General features: G+C 37.9%; 2 protein-coding genes across 14 annotated transcripts in view; one reads left to right on the plus strand and one right to left on the minus strand.

Annotated features, from left to right (window-relative positions):
* camk2d1 (calcium/calmodulin-dependent protein kinase (CaM kinase) II delta 1) overlaps positions 1–13,783 on the plus strand; it is a 93,768-nt gene extending 79,985 nt beyond the window's left edge. For 5 of the 9 annotated variants that reach the window (XM_067523813.1, XM_067523818.1, XM_067523815.1 and 2 more), the window contains 6 exons: positions 1,720–1,764; positions 2,765–2,813; positions 9,172–9,247; positions 9,351–9,445; positions 11,001–11,229; positions 12,231–13,783. In XM_067523813.1, coding sequence (XP_067379914.1) covers positions 1,720–1,764; positions 2,765–2,813; positions 9,172–9,247; positions 9,351–9,445; positions 11,001–11,229; positions 12,231–12,234 — 498 coding nt within the window. In that variant the 3' untranslated portion in view covers positions 12,235–13,783. The remainder of the gene's footprint in view (positions 1–1,719; positions 1,765–2,764; positions 2,814–9,171; positions 9,248–9,350; positions 9,446–11,000; positions 11,230–12,230) is intronic. The other 4 variants (XM_067523816.1, XM_067523822.1, XM_067523817.1 and 1 more) reach the window with 1 other exon arrangement.
* Positions 13,784–15,140: 1,357 nt separating this feature from the next.
* ank2b (ankyrin 2b, neuronal) overlaps positions 15,141–22,178 on the minus strand; it is an 88,929-nt gene continuing 81,891 nt past the window's right edge. For 3 of the 5 annotated variants that reach the window (XM_067523809.1, XM_067523810.1, XM_067523811.1), the window contains 6 exons: positions 21,966–22,058; positions 21,427–21,510; positions 20,889–21,053; positions 20,155–20,343; positions 19,845–19,936; positions 15,141–17,775 (listed from right to left, as the gene is read on the minus strand). In XM_067523809.1, coding sequence (XP_067379910.1) covers positions 17,559–17,775; positions 19,845–19,936; positions 20,155–20,343; positions 20,889–21,053; positions 21,427–21,510; positions 21,966–22,058 — 840 coding nt within the window. In that variant the 3' untranslated portion in view covers positions 15,141–17,558. Of the gene's footprint in view, positions 17,776–19,844; positions 19,937–20,154; positions 20,344–20,888; positions 21,054–21,426; positions 21,511–21,965; positions 22,059–22,178 lie in introns of those variants that run through there. The other 2 variants (XM_067523812.1, XR_010915733.1) reach the window with 2 other exon arrangements.

Here is a 22,178-nt window from a genome sequence, read left to right on the forward strand (position 1 = left end):
TAAGCTTAACAAGTAAATATTTCAAATTAACATGTGTGAAGGGTGTTGTAGATAACTGTCCCCTTAGACTTACAAGATAAGTTGCAGAAATAAAGCTATTGCTATCACGAAGTCTCGTGACTCCACTTCTGTCCCCGGTCTACTGTGTTCCACAAACCTTAAACGACATCAGTCAGGAATCAGTCAGCCAGCAAGTGATAGCTTGCAGAAGCAAATACTAGCTTAAAGTCTTTGTGCCAGAGGTCAGCATCACGTTGAGGTTTTTGTAGCTGTTTACTGGCCGACTTCCGCTTTTCTGTTTGGTTGGAAAAAAGACGCTCAGACTGTTCATGTTGATGCCATCGCCTCTGCTCTGCGAGCCCATATAAAACATGTTGTAGAGCATATTTCCACTGAAATTAGCTGTATAAATGATTAAGTGATTAAAGAAACGGGCTATAGCTAGAGCCAATTAGCCTACCTTAAAATAAAGCCTAAAATCTGCAGGGAGCAGTTAGCATGGCTTTGTTCAAAGTATGAAGTAATGGCTACAAACACTTTAATGGATCATTAATTGCAGACATAAAAAAAACAACAATTTGTAGTTTTGGATAGTCTAACCTTTGCTATAACACAGGATGTAACCCCCTTGACATCAGTCTCTCTTTATAAAAAATGTGTGGATTAACGATACTTGGAGGCAGTAGTTTGTCTGTTTTTAACTTGGAGCCAAGTAGTTTCCTGTGCTTCAAGCGTTATTGCTCATCTCGGCTAATCATTCATCAATTGTTGTTCTATAATTAATACTAGGGTGCAAGATTGACATTAGATTTCTTCTATCAGTTCTAGAGAGAAAGCAAAAGCATGTATATCCCCAAAAAAATAGGTTTAAAGTTTGTACCACTTGTAATAGGAAAGGTTTCATATCCAGTTGATCAGTACAGTGCAGTAAATATTGTCTGCTGGAGGTGAACAAGACTTTTACTTCTGTAACCCTGGACATAAAAATAACACAGTCGAGAGATGGTCTAAGTGCTTCTGTCAAAAACTTGACCATTGTCATTAAAACAGTTAAACTACAGAAATCCCAGCTAGACTCAAAGTGGCATCATGTTGGACATGTCCGCAGTGACTTAGCGATACAACACCACTGTACAGTAAACTTCTATAGTAGCATGTATTCTACAAGTACATTTGGGTTGAAATGCATTCAGCAAATGTACCTGTTGTTACCTTTTTTTTGATTTCTTAGATCAAACATGTGCTCACACATGTCAGTCTGTCAAATTGTTTGTAAATGGCTAAGTGTTCATGTAAACCTTTCCTGGAAGTTTTACCTGTAGAAAACATTAGTATTCTATGGCGGTTTTCCAGGAACGGTAGATATTAAGTTGTTATCAGACCATTTCACCATGCTGTCTGTGTTTGTTGAATCTGGTTTTGCCATCTCACACTCAGTGTTCTGTGATGCTTGATCATGTGTGATGAAACATTTTATATACTATACATGATGTTTAAGAAAATTTTACATCTTCCTTTGCCATAACATCCCATCTAGTGATCGGTTTTCAGTGCTAACTCACTGTCCCACAAATGGCAATTATGCCAGTTTCCCATACTTTCTTCCCTACTTTTTTTTCCCTTTCTTCCAAAATACGTTTCTGTCGGACGCTTTTTCTAACTCTTTCTAATTTTAGTTCTGCACAACCTCTCTTCCTCCTGTTTGTTTTCTCAAATCAGGAGCCTCAAACCACTGTTATCCACAACCCAGCAGATGGAAACAAGGTATACAGGCTAGTCTGAGGCTGATGTTTGCTGCTGCTGTGTGTGCCGTTTAGTCTAGAGCCATAATGTTGCTTCTAAAGACATTTGTGTGCCAGTGGATGTTCTTGACACTGGCATGTCAAGTGAGAAGACTATGGATTCCACAAGATACTGCATGTGGTAACAACTGTTGCATGTCGTTCTTTAACTTGATGTTGGTCATCTATGTGTACAGTTTTGTCTTGCTTGTTGTTTTGAATATTTATGCAATTGTCCTCATGTTGGATCTCCAGGTATTTCTAAGTGTATGAACAGATTTGTTATATCGGGATGCCCAATATTAAACCTTTTGAGATGCGTGTGTTGTCACTGACATTTAAGATCATAATGTGTTTTACAGTTGTGTGTATGTTGTAGCAAAGTTTTTCCAATGGAAATCATTAACAGAATATTGTGAACTTCATCTACCATGTAGGGTGATTACATTATATGGATTTACATCCTCTTGTCCTTTGTAATCCATAAGATGACAGTCGAAGAATATGTGCATGCTCGTCTTTATTCTTTTTGGCTTTGTGCAGTGATGGTGTTTTAACTCGATGTAGCAGTATAATGTCGTGTTACTGTACTATAGTAGCAGGAACAGTGACTTTAGTCACCGTCCACTCTCTGCTATAGTGTTATTGAATGTTCAGCTTTTTGTTAAATCAGTTATATGTTCATCCATAATCAATAAGTGGATCATTGTGACAGAAAATTGTCATAATAATGCTCTCATTTACCATAAACTTTATTATATTTAGTACAGTGTTTTGTGCATCCAAGTTCTTCTTGTCCAGTCCTGGCTGTTCTTGCTCAATTGTGTTCTATAACAGGTGTTGAATTACATGATGATAAAATGACCTGCTGTGACTGATGCTGAGCGAATTGATCTCAGTTTAACCTTAGACTGTCCTTAGCTGGTTTGTGATTCTACATTATGTGTGGCTGGTTTTTCTCATACGTCTTTTGGTTTTCACAGGAGTCCAGTGAGAGTGCCAACACCACCATTGAGGATGAGGATGTGAGAGGTATGGACATTGAGACTAACAAATCCTCCTCTGTTAGCAGGATGTCTCCCACACACCTTGTAAATCCGTTTTAATGAGCTTCCTTTTTTTACATCAGGTGTCATAAGGACACCTTTCTTTTTTCATTTTTAGATTCACATACTTACATTTTTCTTTGCCAAGTTCATTGACAGGACCCTTTCTTACATATTACATGAATGTGTTGTACTCAAACATTTTTCAGTTTGTGTGTTTCATTTCTTCATTCTGTTTCGTTCTTCTCTTGATCCCCATAGACTGAAGTACTTGAATGGCCACTATAGAATTGCTTTTCCTGAGGTAGTCTGTCGGTCTATGATTTGTACGACCGGTCTGGACCACTTTTAAATTTAGTTCATACATAAAAAAAAAAAAAAAAAAAAAAAAAAAAAAAAAAAAGTGAAGTATGAGAAAATTGGTGAATGTCGCAAATTGTCTTTAATCGCGCTTATGTGACAATTGTAGGAACAAATCTGTTCGTATGAGTCGTTCTTGCATGATGCCCAATAAATATGGTGCATTAACCTGCTTCAGGCTTCAAGGCACAACTCAAACGGCTAATAGACATTTTTCATACTTTAATGCTAGTGTTTAGTCCAACAACAATAGTAAACGAATATGTAGATTCTGAATATGTACACAATTGGCATTAAGCCTGATCCTTTCCCATTAGCAAGGTAAGTGGTGGCATTAACAGAGGGGGCATTCAAATTGCAGACTGAAGTGGTTGAGTTAAGACAATAGTAACTTCGGAGATACATTATCAGGACTCTTGATCATAGTGGTTCAAAAAAGCTCTTAAGTATCTGTTCAGTGAACAATTTATCTTCATTTCTTATCTTCTCTTGGGAAAGTGAAACTTTTGATCTAACAAAGAATCTTTCAGACAGATTAGGTTTAAGTCTTCACATATTTCTAATATCCTGCACATTTTATTTAATTATGTTCTCACTCACTACATTTATATCCTTCTTTCCAGTGTTCCTCCTTTAGTCCCAAAATCTACCACCTTAAACAGTTAGACCATTGCAGCTCTAATGGCCCATCCTCCTCACTCCCCTCTCGATCTCCTTTCATTTCCTCCATCTTCCTCCACCTCTTGCTGCTGGTATTGTCCCAGTGTTTGGCCCAGTGGTGAGGAGTGCTGCCGCTACATCATGTGGGTACTTGCCTACTCCTCTTCTTCACATCTTCCTTTCTGGTCTTTTTTTCTGACCATCCCAACATAGGCCACTGTGACCCCCCACCCCTGCATGGGGTGCCCCTGCCCCACCTGGTCACTACCGATTTTCAGTGTAAGTCCCATTTCCCAGATGGTGGCCATTAAATTAGAACAAGAAAAGACAGAAAAAATAGCATATTTTACTACCACGTCAGAGACTTTCCAGACTCCCAAGATGTGGCCCATGTGGTTGGGGACTTGGACTTGCGACTATTCTGTTCTCAAAGAATAAACAGCAAGTTTCAATAAAGGTGTTTGCCTACATTGTCATAAAAATACAGCTACTGTTGTCCCAGCAACTACTGAAGTGTAGTAGCTGTCAAGCCAAGATGTAGTTATCAAACCTCTGAGTAAATCACTACAAAAAATTACTACAAAAATGTTGTAGTATGTCTCCTAAAACACATATCAATCAAATGTGTGTATTTATTGCCAAGTGTATTGAAATACTTATTGTGAGTATCACAGATAGCATATGACGTAAAGTATTATGACATCTTATTTCACTGCGATTAGTTTGCAAAAAAGAAAAATAATCTAATTCTGCCTCCATATTGAAAGCTCAAAAGTCAGTCTTCACAAAGCTGTAGATGGGACTGTGATATGTAATTTAAGAAATATTTATAAATATTTATCAGTCCCACTTTAACTTTCAGTGCAGCCCTTATAAGAAAGTCACTACTTACAGTAGTACATATGTAGCCATCCGACCTGCAGTTCGTCTCTTCAGCCACCAGGCGTCACAAAGTGACGTCCTCGGCCCCATTCCACAGTAATGAATCCTACTGAAAACTAATTTAAAATCTGATCTATCACACAGCTGCTTTCATAACCCTGTGTTGATGTTGACTTCGTCAGATGGTGTGATGGACGTAAGATTTCCTATAGATTGTCTTTATAACGTTTGTCATGATGAGGTTATATTACTTTTTCATTCACGTTTAGTCACCCTGTCTCCTAAAAGGTTCCTAAGCAAATAAACTGCAACTTCATTTTAAAGGGAACTTTTTAAATAAGTATTATAGCCCACTGTGACATGTCTTAAATTCATGAATCAATACATTTACCTACAGACATGTGAACACTGCAGTGCTTTAATGCCAGACTTGTGAGTTCGATTCCAACGTTGTTCCATGAAAGAACCATAACCAGTGATCAATCAGCATTATAGTCTTTTCATTATTTATTAAAATAAGTTTTTCTCTCTTTCTCTAGTTGGAAGCACAGTCTACAGTTCACCAGGTGTTGGTCAAATTAAATAGATGCTTGCGGTGGAATTTCTATGCACTGTCACACAATTAGGACTACTTTAGTTGCCCCAGAGCCAGTGGACGTGGTTGTGGACTTGTTGCTACTTGCAGGAAATTACTTAAATGTTAAGTTATCATCTAGTGAATTCTCTTCCTTTCGAGTGCTTCTGTTTAAACTTAGTGGCCCATCGCCGGTTTCTTATCGCCCCCCCAGGAACTGCTAGTTCCTTCTTGTTGAAAATTATTATCTGTTCTTATTTTAAAATATGATAGAGTTGTGACTTCAATATTCACGTTGACAATTCTTCTAATAATCATGGTACAGAATTTTTAAATATAAAGAATAATTTTCAGATGCATGCTGGTGAAACTCATTTTGCTGGCCACACTCTTGATCTTGTTTTTAGTATGGGTCTTGGGATTTCAGAGCTGTGGAGGGTGACTAAAGTCACTCTTTCAGAGCTGGTTGATTCTTTTACCTCTGTTTGCATGTCAACCTTAGACTGTATAGCTCCTTTAAGAAACAGACCTGATCCATTGACCAGGAAGCAACCATGGATTAATGAGAACATACAAAATTGTGAACGAGTATGTAGAAGGCTTGAGCGTACATGGAAGAAATCTGGTCATACAGTACATTTTATTATAATGAAAGAAAACATATTACTTTTCTATAGGATGGGGAAGGATGCCAGAGCCTCTTACTTCTCACAACTCATCTGTGCCAATCATCAAAATCCCAGATGTCTATTTCATACTGTTGATAGGCTGGTTAACCCCTCTACCCCCTCATGCCTCTGCCAATTGTGTTGCGGATTGCAATAAGTTTTTATCACGCTTTGTTTCCAAAGTGGAGAAAATTAGGGATGGCTCCCTGAATAATTTCTCTCCCGTTACACTGTCTAACCTACTTGATACAATATCTCACATGACAGCATCGAGTATTCCACTGGACATTCTTCCAACAAACTTTTTCCTAGAACTGTTACACTGCATAGCACCAAACTTGGTGTTAATATTGAACAAATCACTAAGTACTGTTTGTGACCCTGATTATTTCAAAGTTGCCTACATACAGCCCATTTTATACCTGGTCTTGATCCTTGTATCCTGGACAGCTACTTCCTTATTTCCAATTTGCCATTTGCCTCTAAAATTCTAGAAAAATTGGTCACACAGCAGTTGCTGACAGTTTTTGGAAACAAATAAGTTTCGAAAAGTTCCAATCAGGTCTTTGCATAAACTACAGCACAGCTCTTCTACGTGTCACAAATGACCTTCTAGTTAATGCTGACTCTGGCCTGTGCTCTATCCTAGTGCTGTTGGACTTAAGTGCTGCATCTGACACAGTAGATCATAATATTCTGTTGGCTAGACTGAGGCACTGGGTTGGTATATTGGGCACAGCGTTACACAGGTTTGCTTCATATTTGTCTAATAGGATTTCTTGTCTCCATCGAGAATGATATGTCATGCCCCTCCCCCTTTGAGTATGGTGTTCCCCAAGGATCAATATTTGATATTGATCTAAATCAGAAATTCTCAGAATAGGACCTCAAAATATTTCCAGTAATATACTGTTACTGGGAATATTAAGCCAGTTGGCAGAAATCTTTGAGTTTTGAGCACCACGTCACTAAACTAGTTCAGTCCTTCTTTTATCATCTTAGGAACATTGCAAAAATCCGACCTATTTTAAATGTAATCATGCTGAGACTATTATTCATGTTTTTAACTCCTCTCATCTAGATTATTGCAATAGCCTATTTTCCTTACTTCACCAAAAAGACTTGAAACACCGAAAAATTGTTCAGAACTCAGTCAGGAGCTCGGCTCCTGACTAGAACCGGGAAGGGAAGTTCAGTCACAGCTTAGACGGCATCGTGTATTTGAGAACTTTGACCCTTTTGTTATTTTTTGGGGCCTTGCAATCCTACGTCTGCCAAAATCATCTCATGTGATTACTTGTATTTATCTGCTACATTTGTGTTTCCACCCATGTGATTGTACATGCCAGTCCTCTTCCTCTCTCTCATACTCAAAAAAGAGATCAGATGAAAAGACAATTATACTCTCTGGGATTTGTTTTCCACTCCACAGATGCTAACAATACAGCATCTGTGAACTACAGAGGCTGAGCTCTTTATTAGAAGTGACACTGATAAATACCACTAGTCTATTCAGTCAAGGCTGTGTGACATACAGACTAACTCAGCCAAGATTGTCTTTTTTTTTTTTTTTCCCTTCATGTTTCAAGACAGAGGAACTGACAAATGATTTGCTTTACACCAGAGACTAAAATAAATGCTGGTTAAATTACTGTTTCGTTCATTGTTATTTGGCCAGTTAAACCAAACTCTGCTGTTTTTCTTACATGGGGAAATAAAATGTACAAAAATACAAGTTTTCATAATTGGATGTGAGTCCAGTTAATGTTCATAGTGGGTCATATAAGCGAAGGATCATAAATTGTTAGCTCACGGTTTGTTCCTAAAAGCTACAAATTAACTAAAAACTGTAAAGGAAATATGAAAAATAATAAAGACTAGGAAAGAGTTGTTTATCAAAGCTCAGTACTTTTTCTGGAAATCTGTCTCTAGCGTCATAAATAAAACCCCTTGCTGACATCCAATGTCTGATCAGACATTTGTTTACTCATATTAAACAGTTTCTAAATTCAATCAAACTGTGTCTGGTCTCATAGCGGGTTATTGTACAGGATGTGTTAGAATGTGATATCATTGCCCAAAGATCCAGCTTGTTCAGACATTTATGAGACTCTGCACACGGAGTACATCTGCCAAAGAAAAATAGTTTCCCTTGCTGGGCCTTTTTCTCCCCTGTTAATCCTGTTGAAGCCTCATGACACAGGCTAAACAATTTTTGTTTGTAAATAGTAAGTTTTACTGCTCTGTTTATTGAAAATTGATCATGACTAATACAGAAGGGCTGTAAAAAGTGAAGTGAATAAAATACATGTTTATATTTCGGAAATCCTTCGTGTAGACATGTGATTCAGTAAATAATAGTACTTTTGTTGGACAAGATGGTTCACTGGTTTTTGGATTGGTAGTTTGGTTGCTCAAGTTTCAAAGGTGGAAATTACTCTGCCTGCCATTGTGTCCATGAGCAAGGACTTAAATGGTATTAATGTGTTAGTGCAAATGTAAAATCCACAATGCTATACAGGATTGGTGAAGACCCAATTTACTGCTTAGTGTACGTCAGAGTTCACTATTTAAAAGATAAATTCCAGCAAGATTCAGCTGTGTCAGGCTTTCTACAAACCACGTAATCAGATAAAGGTATTATGTGTTTTGTGTGCGTTTGAACCATATTCTGCTGCTGTATGAGTTGCTGCTTAAGCTTAGAATGGAGCATGTTTTACTTTTAAGCAGTTAGTTGTAAAGCTGTTAAAGGAGAAATGTTAGATGTGTGAGTGCAACATTTCCCATTTGATTTCCATGTTATAGAAATACTGTAACTACTATAGAAATACTGTAACTGTCAGTAGTGGGTGTACTTTAAACCACAACAACAGCATTTACTCTGCATTTGTTGTCTCCTAGCTTACCTACTTAGCATGAAAGGTAATTTTAATGTTGTCCTATACTGAACCACGCTAATTAACTTCCTTCTTTCCTTCAGTCAATTCTTTGTGACAGTGTTCTATTTATGGATATCACAATGATGTGAATCTCCATCCCTGAAAGTCCTAATGTTGTGATGTTAAGTTGTTGTCCTTACATTTCACATTGGTCCTTTTTTTTACCTTAAGTTGTGTTTGTTTGGTTTTTTTTTCCTAATATTTACTGTGGGTTTTTTATCCAAATCTAATCTAAAATGTATGTGTTTCTGTGTCTCTCAGCTCGCAAGCAGGAGATAATTAAAGTCACAGAGCTGCTGATTGAGGCTATCAACAACGGAGACTTTGAGGCCTACACGTTAGTTCAATTGCTTTAATTCACTAATACCCTAAGTATCCGATCCATTTCTACCTGCAAGACCAAATATTTTAACATGTGTGTTCATGTTACCTGTTTATAGGAAGATCTGTGATCCTGGCCTAACATCCTTTGAGCCTGAGGCTTTAGGCAACTTGGTGGAGGGCACAGATTTCCATCGTTTCTACTTTGAGAATGGTAAAGAATTTTCTGTTTAAGCTGGTTTAAATGAACTTTGTCACAATTGTAGCCTATATTTTTTTTTTAGATTGTAATGGTGCTAAAATTTTAAAGTGAGCCCCCATGTTTGAATATTTAAAGCATCAGTTTTGTCAATTTGTAGTAGTGTATAACCATGCAGATCATTTTGGTTTTATTTACTGAGATGGTAATGGTCACATCAAATTTGAGTGTTCAAATGTAGATGCTTTTAAATTGGTTATGCATTTCCCTCCCAGGTGCTAAAGCATTTTAAAATACAGTAAGTTCAGGTCCAGTTAAAAAAAAAAAAAAAAAAAAAAAAAAAAGTTTTCCTTAGAAACTGGTAAGTCTATAGTTGTCTTGAGAAAGGAAGGTCATTATGAGACATGGCCAAGAAATTAAAGATTTCTTTAAAAGGTGTAAACTGACATGCTGCAACTGGATCCAGTCAGGAAAGAAGATGCTGTGAAAGGCCCAAGCGCACATCTGCACAAAAAGACATGGACTTACCAGAGTCCTCCTTGAGAAATGGATCCTTACTGCTCCTCATTGAATAGTGATAGTGGGTCAAGATATGCAATAAGTCTTGTGGACTGAGTAGTCAACGTTTGAGGTGTTTGGATCCAAGCAAAGAACACATCAGAAGAAAAGCTCATGAAAGATGACAGATCCCAACCTGACACCATCGGTGAAACATGGATGTGGGAATGTGATGATCTGGAGATGCGACTGCAAGGGGCAAGTGGGTCATCATCAGTATACATGGATACCACTCCATAATGAGCAGACATGCCATTCTTCATTTCATTTCATTTTAGAGCAAGAAAATTAACCCAAGCAGGTTGTATAAGAGTTAACTGCAGAAGAAAGTAGTTGCTGAAATACTCTCGGTGATCACTCGGTCGGCTGAATCACCAGATCTGAACTTCATGTAGCTGGTGTGGAAGAAGTGGGACCTAAGAGTTGAGGAACACAGCCCAACCATCCCAGAACTTCCCAAACTTCTGCTAAATGCCTGGGAGGAAATCGCACCTGAATACGTGTAAAAACAGATCATTAGAATGCCAAGCATTATTTAGGCAGCTTCTTGATTAAAGTAAAGTAATATCTAAATTTGTTTTGACTATTAATGGGAGTTGTTAATTTTTGTGTTATGTGATCCATTTCCAACCATTTGTTTTAACAAATGGTTAATAGAAGGACAGAGCTGAGAGGAAAGAAAAGCATGTTAGTACGTAAGCATTTAAAAAGTAAAAAGAACTTGGACAACGTAATTGTAGTATGTATTTTAATACCTCACAATTTTCTGAAATGGCACAATCCTGTTAATTAGTCTTTTGGGTGAAAATGCTAAGAATTTCTCGTTCTGGATTTTCCATTTAAGTGAGTGCTACTATGTTTAAAGCCAAAATGTTTAATGTTCAGAAATGAATCCCAAGAATAAATACAAACTTATGCTAGTTAGTAACTGATCCTCGTTTATTTTATTAATATTATTTTTTTTTTATATCTTCTCCTCACTCTCCGTCTTTAATGTTGCCTTTCCATGTAGCTCTGTCTAAGGGGAAGCAGCCCATCCACACCATCTTGCTCAACCCTCATGTCCACCTGATTGGAGAGGAGGCCGCCTGCATCGCCTATATCCGCCTCACCCAGTACATTGACAGCAATGGGATGCCGCGCACCATGCAGTCAGAAGAGACTCGCATCTGGCACCGCCGTGACAGCAAGTGGCAGAACATCCACTTCCACCGCTCTGGGTCACCCACTGTGCCCAGCAAGTAAGAATTCCACAGAACGGTTTACACTTATCTGAGAATCTGCATATTTATTATGAAATAATTCTATAAAAACTCATTTCTCATCCTCCTCCACTTATTTATCCTGTGGTTTACCACGAGCCTTTGTCCTTGGTGGTATACTTTTCTTATTGTGTATGATGTGTTTTAAAAAAAAAAAAAAAAAAACTCTTTTTATCCCAAACTCCAGAGTTTTTACTGTCAGATAAGTTGGTAACGCTTTAGATTACAGCCCGCGAGCAAACATACACTGCACATCTTGTCTAGTCTTGTCTTTTTGTCGTATCTCACACTGTTGTTATGCGGTGATGTTTTCTATTGTGTGATTTTTACTGTTTTATTTTGGGGGTTTTTTTTTGTCGGAAATAGAAAAAAGTTACACGTATTGTATTGTTATACAGTAGGTACAACAAGTTACACAGTAGTTTTACCTACAGTATTTACACATATCATGTAATTATTTAATAATTAAATAACTACAAAATACTATAAATACTGTGGGTATTTTTCTTATCTTGTTACCAATTAACAACATGTTTTTACTAAGAAGTAAACTGTAAGTTCGCTGTACTTAGTCGCAGGCTGTAATCTAAAGTGTTACTGATGAGCCCCTTCTCTTGACCCTGTTCAATCCTGGCTAAAGACATAATCATCCATTCCTATTAACATTTGGCACAATGGCTCATAAAACTATACATTTGTTTTCCATTGTGATATTTTATGCTTCTCTCTGATTATTGGCTGTAGAATTCTTCCACCTTCAGTATTGTTGACATACCTGCAGAGACGGGACATTATTCATAGTCCATCAGTTCTTATCATATTTTAGTAACAAATTGATTTGCTTCTATTTCAATGGGTTATTTATGTAAACTCCACGCTGCCTCATCTTTGGCAGGATACATAGAAGTGATTTGTCAAAACTAAATGTGTGTACATTTTCTGAGTATTATGTTAATCATTTGTGGACATTTGTATTCCAGTTGAGAGGACCATCTTTGAATACATACACCCTCCAAGCCTACAGCAGTCAGCTGACCATCAGATCCCTCAGCCAATCCCTGCCCATGATAACTAGAGCTCCGCCCTCTCAGTGCGTTGTTTACATATTGTCGCTGCTCGACTGAAGATTATTGTACAAGTTGGAAAAAACAAAACGAGTGAGGAAACTTCAAGTCTTTACAATATCATTTTGTAGTAAGAGTGCGATTGTCAATTTGTTTTCAGGGTATTTCCATCCACAGCATGTTTTACTAGTCGGAGGAATTTATTAATTTTTTTTGTTTTGTTTTTATTTTTGTTTTGTTTTTTTTTAGCTCAGTACATTTTAAATAGAAGTGGTTTTCAGAGAAGCCAGTATCGTTTTTAATGAGCTGGTGAAAGTATGTGAAATCATGTAGTGAGAGTTTTTCATTTGAATATTGCACATATTGAGGATTATTGTGATGTTTTCGCCTTTTGGTTCAATGACCAATATATCACATATCTGCTTTTTACTCATAACTTTTCAGAATAGCCATCTATTAAAGCTCAGACACAAGCTTGCTTTGTTTTGGTGACGTATAGGTTTTGGTAATTGATGTAAGTTGCTCTCTTTGCTTAGTCTTTAGCAGGATCCATATAAACCAAGTTGGCTAATTTTACTAATCGGTTTTCCAGTTTGCTATTGGCACCAAGTATGTTCCCTAGGAATTTTAACTACATGTTTAAAAGGGAAAATCAATGGGGAAAAAAATGTTTAACTTATTTTACTATTACTTATCCCTCACAAAGCAGCATGTGAGAGAAAACGTCTGTGATAAAATGTTAACTATAGAGATACAAATATTTCTTAAACTTTCTCTTTCTGGTTATAAGCATTATATGAATTTTATTAGTTTTGTTTTGTTGTTTACTTTTTATATTGTGATATTGATGCTTGTCCCTCCACTTTTTATTGTTTTCCTGTAAAACCCTTTTATCTCCTTTATTCTATGTTCAATAGTTGGACAACGCTGGTCTACAGGACCATGTTTTACACTGGACAAGATTAAAGTAAAATCATGATGTTCACACTTATATGAATCCCACTTTCTGATATCATCTTTGGTTCTTTTGCTACAGTTTTTTTTTGGGGGGGGGAGCAGTGTTTTATCGACAGTTACTTACCAGTAAATCACAACTCTTCCCAATTGGTATTTTATTGTCACTTCTTAGCTACAGCACAGGGAATTGTTAGCATCACTGCCAAGCTCACTTTTAAATAACTGAAATAAATAACTTTTGAAAAAATGAATCAGGAAATTATTCAGAATCAGAGCACAGGGACACAAAGCCATTTTGTTCAAGGAAAAAAATCACATGGGTTCACTGATTATGTTTGTGTTCATGATATTAAGAAGTCTGTTTCCACTGTATTAAGTAATGAAATTTGTCTGAAAAATGTTTGCATTCTTTTGTTTAACCAAAATTGCTCCATTGGTTTATAAAGTTACCATGAACGGGACAAGTCTAATGTTTAAGAAATATCAAATAAAATGTGATTTATGCCAAATGATGCAGTTTGTACTGGATTCATTTTGTTTGTTGGTCTGCAAAGATTCACACATACCCTGGTTACATACATACACTGGACGAATTTATTAGATTTAGAAAATAAAGCAAAATAAAGACACATTCTAAATTAGCAAAGTTCAGTGTGAGCTCCCTTTGCACTCGACACGTCTTAAGCAATCTTCTGGTTTTTACAGCCTTCCTACAGCACTTTCTTTGATAACTTTGAGTCCAGGTGATGACACCTGCCTCTGATGTTCCAGTCTGGACTTGATAACTGTCGCTGCTTTGTCAGCTGTTTTCAAACATAACTTTACTGCTTTATCAGTGTACTTGGGATTATTTTCATGCCGAACAATTAAACGGTTCCCAGTCTGGCTGTTTCCAGATACAACTGTATAATGAGTTAGAACCCGTCTGTAATTCTCAGCATTCTTTATTCCACCTGTACAGACGATGTCAGCTGAAGAGATGCAGCCCCAAACCAGGACTGGCCCTCCACCCTGTTTAACTGGGGGCTGCCAGCACTCATTCTTTTACTTGTCTTCAATTCTTTCTCTCCCTCCTCGTCGATGATTGGACCTTCAAATCCAAAAGGTGCCAGATGGTGAACCAGGTCCTTGCTGGTCTTTTTCCTGTCTCTCAAAGAAAATGAGAAAATGTGATCAGATTCTGACTTTCCTTTCCCTCCCATTTGTGGCCAAAAACAAGTTCAAGGCGTGGAAGTGGAAGGGGAGGTCACACTAAATACTTATAAAACCTGCTGTTTTTAATACTGTCTACATATTTCCTATATTTTCTAGTTGTATTCTGAGGAATATGTATGTTTGTCATAGTAAACTTGCTTGTATGGGCTCATATGCAAAAACAATAAAACTTGATTTTGGGCACAGGAGGGAGAGCGAGCGTCCACTAATCCCCCAGTTGCTGGTTCAATCCCCGGCTCCTCCAGTCACATGTCGAAGTGTCCTTGAGCAAGACACTGAACCCCAACTTAGTTGTTTCCAGTGAGTGTTGGCCAGCTGCATAGCAGCTCCCCCATCGGTGTGTGTGTGAGTAATTGTGAGTGTGAATGGGTGAATAAGAAGCAGTGTAAAGTGCTTTGAGTACATAGGTAAAAAAGTGTATATAAGTGCAGAACATTTACCATTTGACCGATAAGCAAACATCATACATAGACTCATTGCTCAGATGTCTTTTCAGTCAAATGTGTGATTTGTATAGAACCTTAAAGCAACCTCACTGGCAGCGGCTACAGATGTAGGTATTGAAAGTTTGACACCATTTTTGTTTCACACAAAACTGTGTAGAACAGTTGTGCGCTTGCAGCACTATGTTAGAAAGAATCACATCACTTCACAGTTTGACACATGTACAGTTTTATTGTTCTGCCATGTACACACTGCAGCTGCTATGTCTTGTTAGCGATTAATTTTTTTTGTAATAATTTGATAGTCATACATGCCCAGATATTTGCAGTTATTATGTATATATTGTTTACACCATGGAAACAAGATGCTCATTTATCAAATCAATGTTCTCTTTTTGACATTTCATTTATTCTTCCATTGGATCACACTTAAAAGTAAATGGCAACGTGAGGATCATAATAAAGTCTGAACTGCAGATCAACACCGAAGAAAGTTTATCAGCCTGAATGCATTTCAACCAGCTTTAAACTCAACAGAAACTTTATCTACATATGCAAAAAAAAAAAAAAATCATGTCTTTTAATTTTAGAACACATTTAAACTTTCTCTCTCTCTCTCTCACACACACACACAACATTCACACACACACACACACACACCCACACACACACTGCTTAACACCAGAAGTATGCAGGGGTCATATGGATAATAAATAAAGTACATCTGTGCTAACTGAAGTTAGTGGAAGTCTGTTAGCTTGGAAATAAAGTTCAAGTGTCTTTTAATAGCAGTGATAAGTAAAAACGTACAGGCTACAGTCTGGTCTTCTATATTTTGTTACTGCCAACAAATCCTCTAATACAGACCAAAGCAACAATGAATTACTTGCTGGCCCTAAACATTCCGACTTGCCTGCCCTGTCTGTGGCTTCCAGCTCCAAACCTATTACTTCCCATTCATGACTCTATAAATAAAATACAAATACGTTTGTTTCTTTTTTTAAGAGGCTCAGCTGGGGATGAGCTTAGACGGCCCGTTCAAAGTAAAACTGCAGTAGTGAAACAAAGCTGTTATTGAATTATGGTCAGCGTTGAAATATGGCGTAGTTGTTAAAACAACCTAAATTACACTTCCCCAAAGTCAACGAAACAATACAACATAGTAATTGTTTTAATATTTTTAACATCAACTGGAAACATCAGTTGTCTATGTAACTGATATTCACTTAATTATAAATTTCACTTGATATTCGGATTCTGATGATATATTTACTTAGTTTCTACGGCTACAGCTGCAACCCAGGCCTCCAAAGGGCAAATTAATTTCTTCCTCACACTAAAGGGAAACAATTTTGTAAAACTGCTATTTCTTCCAGCTAACTGACATTTTCATTCCCCAAATACCAGCTGGAAATAATTAAATAAGGGACTCGGATTTAAAAAGCAAATGCAAAATCAGTGCAATGCAACTAAACCCCATCTCTAGGTGCTGTGTTTTCAGCTGTGTATCTACGACTGACTCCTAAAAGCCTTTTGACAACGGATTTTCTCAGAAAAGGTCAAAGATGTCCTTTAGATGTTTTTAGACCAGACTTTGATCCACACATTTGCTAGTAAAAGCAGTTCATTGTTGGTTTAGGTCTGAATGTAGAGGTGGTTGATAGTAAAAAAAAAAAAAAAAAAAAAGCCAGTTTTAGCCTTTAAAGGGTTTTTACAGGAGCATCTCTGCAGTCTGGGTGACGATAAGCAGCACGTGTGAAACAGACGACAGGAGCGACGTGTTGGGGGACACATGGGGACAGCGGGGGTTAAGTGCTCGATCTGCATCAAAACATTCCTCATCACTACTTTCTGTCTCAATACACACTGTATATACACACACAGAGGTGGCAGCTCTGTGACAGATAAAATGTGAATGCACGACACACAATAGAAGGACAAACAAAAAAGGGCAGGTGCATCATGGGAAGACAAAAGTTGTGATCACACAGCCTTTGGAAACAGATCAACAGGTTGTTGTTTGGCTGTAAAAACAGTATATGATGATCACACATTCACTCCTCCCACTCTATTCTCTGTGGAACATTAAGCTCATCTGTACAGTGGCCTTTCTTCAGCTGAATCGGTTCGTGTCCAGCAGGTTTAAGTGGGCTAATGTATTAAATGCTTTGAATTTTTTTCTGACTTTTTTCCAGTCCAAGCGTGATTTTTTTTCATCTTCTTTATGTACAAATGTACAAGAGTTTGTTTTTTAGAAGAGGCCAATGCATGAGGCGAAACATCCATGATGCCCCCTTTTGACTCTGATCCACCTTTGGTGCATCATACGTTCACCACACCACAGCAGCCAAAAGGTAAAAATACAAAAAAAAAAAAAAAAAAAACACCGGAAAAATAATCTGACACAAAAGAAAGATGCTATCTTTGGTCACAAAAAGAGCAAATGAAACACAATGGGATGGAAGAAGGTGTGTTAAAACACAAAAATACTGTTCCAATATTTGACAAAATAGGAGAAACAATCCAGTGATCAGTGACAACAGCAGGACAGGAGCATTTCATCTGTGGAGGCGACGTCGCCAAAGGCTTCAGTGGAAGATGCATGGAGAGGATCAGCGAAAGCAGCAGCTCAGTCTAAGTTCTTCTCCTCCTCCTCCCCTTCCTCATCATCCTTCTTCTCTTGCTCATCCTCACAGTAGCGTTGGAGCAGTCGGTGCAGGTGCTGCTGCAGGGCGTTGGGCTGCGGGGCGTCTGGGGTGTTGTGCAGACGCTCCAGATGCACGTGCTTCCCCTGGGCATCCCTCACCACAGTCCTCTTCTGGGTTTGTGATTCATGCATCTGACTTCTGTGGGCAGAGAAACTTGGAGTTACACCACATCCAGTCAATCCACTGCAAACTGGGATTGACTGACTAAAACCTCTGGGTTCATGCATGTTTCATCCCTTTATGTGGCTGTGGAGCTCAGGAATACAAATAATAAGACGAGGTATTTGAATCAAACTAAATAGTAATTTTTCTTTTATCTCAATGTGATGTATGACTAATTACTAATTTTAGTAAATCTTTGAAAATGCATCATGAAGTAAATAATGATTTGAATTAATAAACAGATTATATATTCATGAAAGTTTTCAAATCCAATTCCCAGAAAAGTTTGTACGCTTTGTAAATCAAAAACTATGTAAACAAAAAGAGAACGTAATTATTTGCAAATTGTTTAAAAGCTGTTTTTGATTGTATCACGTTTTGAACATAAAATATTTTATTTAGGAAATGTCTTCGCTTATTGTGATGCCAGCAACACATGTCAAAAATGTTGGGACATGTTTTCCATTGTGCCGCATTGCATCCGCTTTTAAAATACTTTGGAACTGAGGAGGTCAATTCCTTTCATTTCAAGATTACAATTCTTTTAATGGTTTAATAAATCATTGAATGAGCCTCCACAAAAGTGTCAGTGAGCCATGCTGTGCCAATGAAATCTCTGCCATCCAGTGGTAGATTTTGGCGTTGACCCTTGTGTACAGAGATTTGTCTGGATTCTGTAAATGAACCATAGATAAAGAAAATAACAAAGAAATGGCCTTTTTTTTTTCTCTGAGATGCTTTTATACCCATAATACTCAGTCATAATACTGACTTGTTGCCAATTAACCTCATCAGTTGTTAAATGTTCCAGTTTTTTTTTTTTAACATACACAGTTTTTCAGCCTTTTGTTGACCCTGTTCCAACTTTTTTGAGACCTGTTACTGGCATCAAATTCAAAATGAGCATTTATTGTTTTAAGAAACAGATTTCTCAGTTTTAGCCTTATAAAGTTTGCGTTTTTACAATTTACCCTAAAAAGTATTTGCAGATTTATCAACTCTTTTTTAATTTACTTTAATTTAATGTTTTTTTTCTGAGAATGAATGAGGGTTGTAACTTTAATTTGTTTAGTTACATTTATTTTTAGTTTTTTATTAAACGTAAATATTTTTTGTTGTGAAACATTACATGTCTACACTTACCACATTTTAACTCAATGAGAATTATCATAAAATTACTTTTAATCATGTTTATTTTTTATATTAATATTATTTAGTTAATTAATATATATTAATATATATTTAGCAGCAAATGCACCATGCATTTCAACTGAGTGTTAGTTACTTACATGTGACCCACAAATGAATCAGCAGAGTGAAATGGTTAGAAGTGAACAACATATAAATAAAATCCCTATTTTAACCCGGATTGTAATTTTAATACTCTTGTGATTCTTTGTCTCTTCCGAACACATTTTCCTGACTAGCTAAAGGATTTACACATTGTGAAAAAGCGAGGCAGGATCTGCAGCATCCACCATATAAAACCTAAAATAAACCCGGACAGGCCACAATATTTGAACTAATAAGGAAAACACAACAAAACGACACTAAAAAAAACTAGAAGTTAAAAATTGTATTTTCCTTTTACATTTTTGTAAGTGCTACTTGCTCTGCAATGTACCAGCCCAAAGATTTTGACTGTAGCATCAGAGGTTTGAGGAGAGGAAGCACACCATGTTAAAGTTACAGTGTGCAACATTCTTCGCTTTTGTGCTGTGGAAGCCTCCTGTGACACAGACTCATTGAGCAGCTCGGGCAGCAGTGCAGAGGTTTTCACTCTTAAGAGCAGCTCGGCCCTCTAACCAATAAAGAGAGCAACAATTCCTGCTTTGTTAGCCGGTTTGGTAGCATTCGCCTCTATTGTAATTTCATACCACAACTACCCGGAGGTCTGTGCAGCACAGGGTAAAGCATAAAACCAAACTGTAGCAGAACAGGGAGAGGGAGAGCAGGGCGGAGCAGAGAGGACTGACACACTGCAGCTTTAAAAACACGAGCGTGTTTGTGCTCATTTTCACACACTTCCATGCTGCAAATCCAACCTTTTAACCACAGAACCGTCATCCTGCACAATCTCATTCTCTACTACATGAGGCAGGAACACTTTCCCAAAGCCTCCAGCATAACTCAATGCCTGGAGGGAGAAGAATGAGGGGGGAGAGAGGGATCAGGAAGAGGAAGGACAAATAATAAACACTGAAAAAACAACAATGTTGTTTCATATACATGTGGCAGCACATAGTTTACCTCATGTGTTTGAATGTTCTTTCGCCACCAACTGATAACGTCCAAAATATCTGCTAAACATTAGAAATCAGCATTGTTTTTTTGTTTTGGTTCAGGTGCACTGACCTTCTCAAAGTCCTCTCTGGCTGAAGGAAGATCCGCAGCCAGTGAGGGGTCTCCCATCTGTTTCTCCATCCTCTCCCCTCTAACCACTGTTGTCTTGACGACCTTGCTGACCTTACGGCCCTGCACCGGCTCCACCTCAAACACTGAGGCTGTGGCACCGCCCAGGGCAGGGGGCTCTGCGAGGGTCAACTGGACATAACAACAAATGTCAAGTCACCTGCTGTTATGTACTCGGTTGTTTCATCTAGTGCTGACGTTGGCTCAAACACTGAGGATTTCCTCAAAATCCGCTCCCATCAGTCTCAGCTGTGTTTCGATTTCAACAGGAATTAAGACATTTGGAGACAATAAACCTGGTAAATTCACCTGTAGCTGTTAAAAAAAATGTGTTAACACTGTAGCCTGCTGTTAATGCTCATATTAGCACCTATACACCCAGAAAGAGCCTCACACAGCTTCTAATAAGCTTCCATCAGCTGTACATTGAGCCTGTTAATTACATGTATGCTACCTTTGACTGACCTATTACTAGTTTGACAAACTGAGCTATGTTAATTAGCTGCAACAGCCTGCTATGGTGCATACAAGTTACCTGCATGGTTTAAACATGCAGTATTCATTTTCAATATTATGCGATGTGCATTTTCGAAAATCGCAGTGTACAAGCAACAACAATTTTCCAAAGATCTGCTCATTGCCATAAAATTCAGGAAAAGTAGCTCAATGATACTGACCTCTCTCTGATCTCCCTCGCTGTGAAGAACAGTTCTCTTCACCACTCTGGAGACTGTGTCTCCCTCTTCAATCTGCACCGTCTCCTGGTGAGAGCCCTCTATGGTGACTTCCTGGCTTTCCATGCCGTCTGCTGACACATATTTACGAATCACCTTGCGTGTGATCTGGTGAAGACAAAAGGAGAACGACCTGCAAAAACTGTAATCTGAAAAATACACTTTCCTATCGTTTACAGCATGTGAAATGAACTATGCTTTTTTTTGTGCAGCAATAATACAAGAAAATGCCAACTCTGGAAATGTGGGACAGAGTTTGTTCAAACTATGTCAACCGTGTGCTGTGGAGTGAGGAAATACGTCATCCAGTGGAGCCATTTGTATAACTGATGTGTTTTAATTGGTTTTGGAACAATAATGCTAATCAGGCTGCATGGTGAGTTTTGAAGTTTTTCCATTAGAATAATTACTTTAGAAATTTCTGTACAATCTTTTTATGATGAATTCATGATGTTGCTGACATGTCTGATTGTCCCCTTACTTTCTTAACTACCATGTTCCCATGCTCATCTATAAACTTCTCCTCTGTGACAGTCTGTGATGGGATATCTGGAAGATTATCTGCCTGGAAAAACACAAACACATGTTGCCAGTTGAGATACATTACATGCCACATGATCTCACGTCGGCTACATCAAAGAAAAACATTTAAGCAACTCGCATCACCCAACATTAATTAACATTATGTTGGAATGTCTATTTTGAAATCCAGTTTGTGTTTTTGTGGAATAATAGAACATTTCATACTCTAAACTGTGCCCTGGGGGTCAAAACAGTTTTCCTCTAAGTATTTTATCAAACCTCAAACACTTCTATAACAGCGGAAAGAAAAATAGCATGGACACGAGAAAATCAAAAAGTAACTGAACACACATTAGGGTTAGAGAGCCCCCTGTACATTATGTACAACATGATTAACCTGGGAAGTCGAGCCCAGAATGAAAAACCCGCTGCACCAACGTTAACCTTGCATCACTATGCAGAGCCCTGGGGCTGCACAGCTGCATCATGCTTGTTTACCTGGATAATAATTCTGCGTCGGACCACCCTAGTGGTCAGCACCTCTTCCTCTGAGCTATCAGAGGACAGCATCCCTAGCTCCTCTGCTATCTCCTGGGAGACAGCAAACAACCACCAAGCGTCAATACATCGTGAACAAAGTGTGACTGCAGCACACTCCTGCAGGCAGCAACTGTTCCTTCTTTTCTCTTAACCTCACTTTTAGATTCGTTT

Source organism: Channa argus, chromosome 12 (assembly GCF_033026475.1).
Source record: "Channa argus isolate prfri chromosome 12, Channa argus male v1.0, whole genome shotgun sequence".
Lineage (NCBI taxonomy): Eukaryota > Metazoa > Chordata > Actinopteri > Anabantiformes > Channidae > Channa > Channa argus.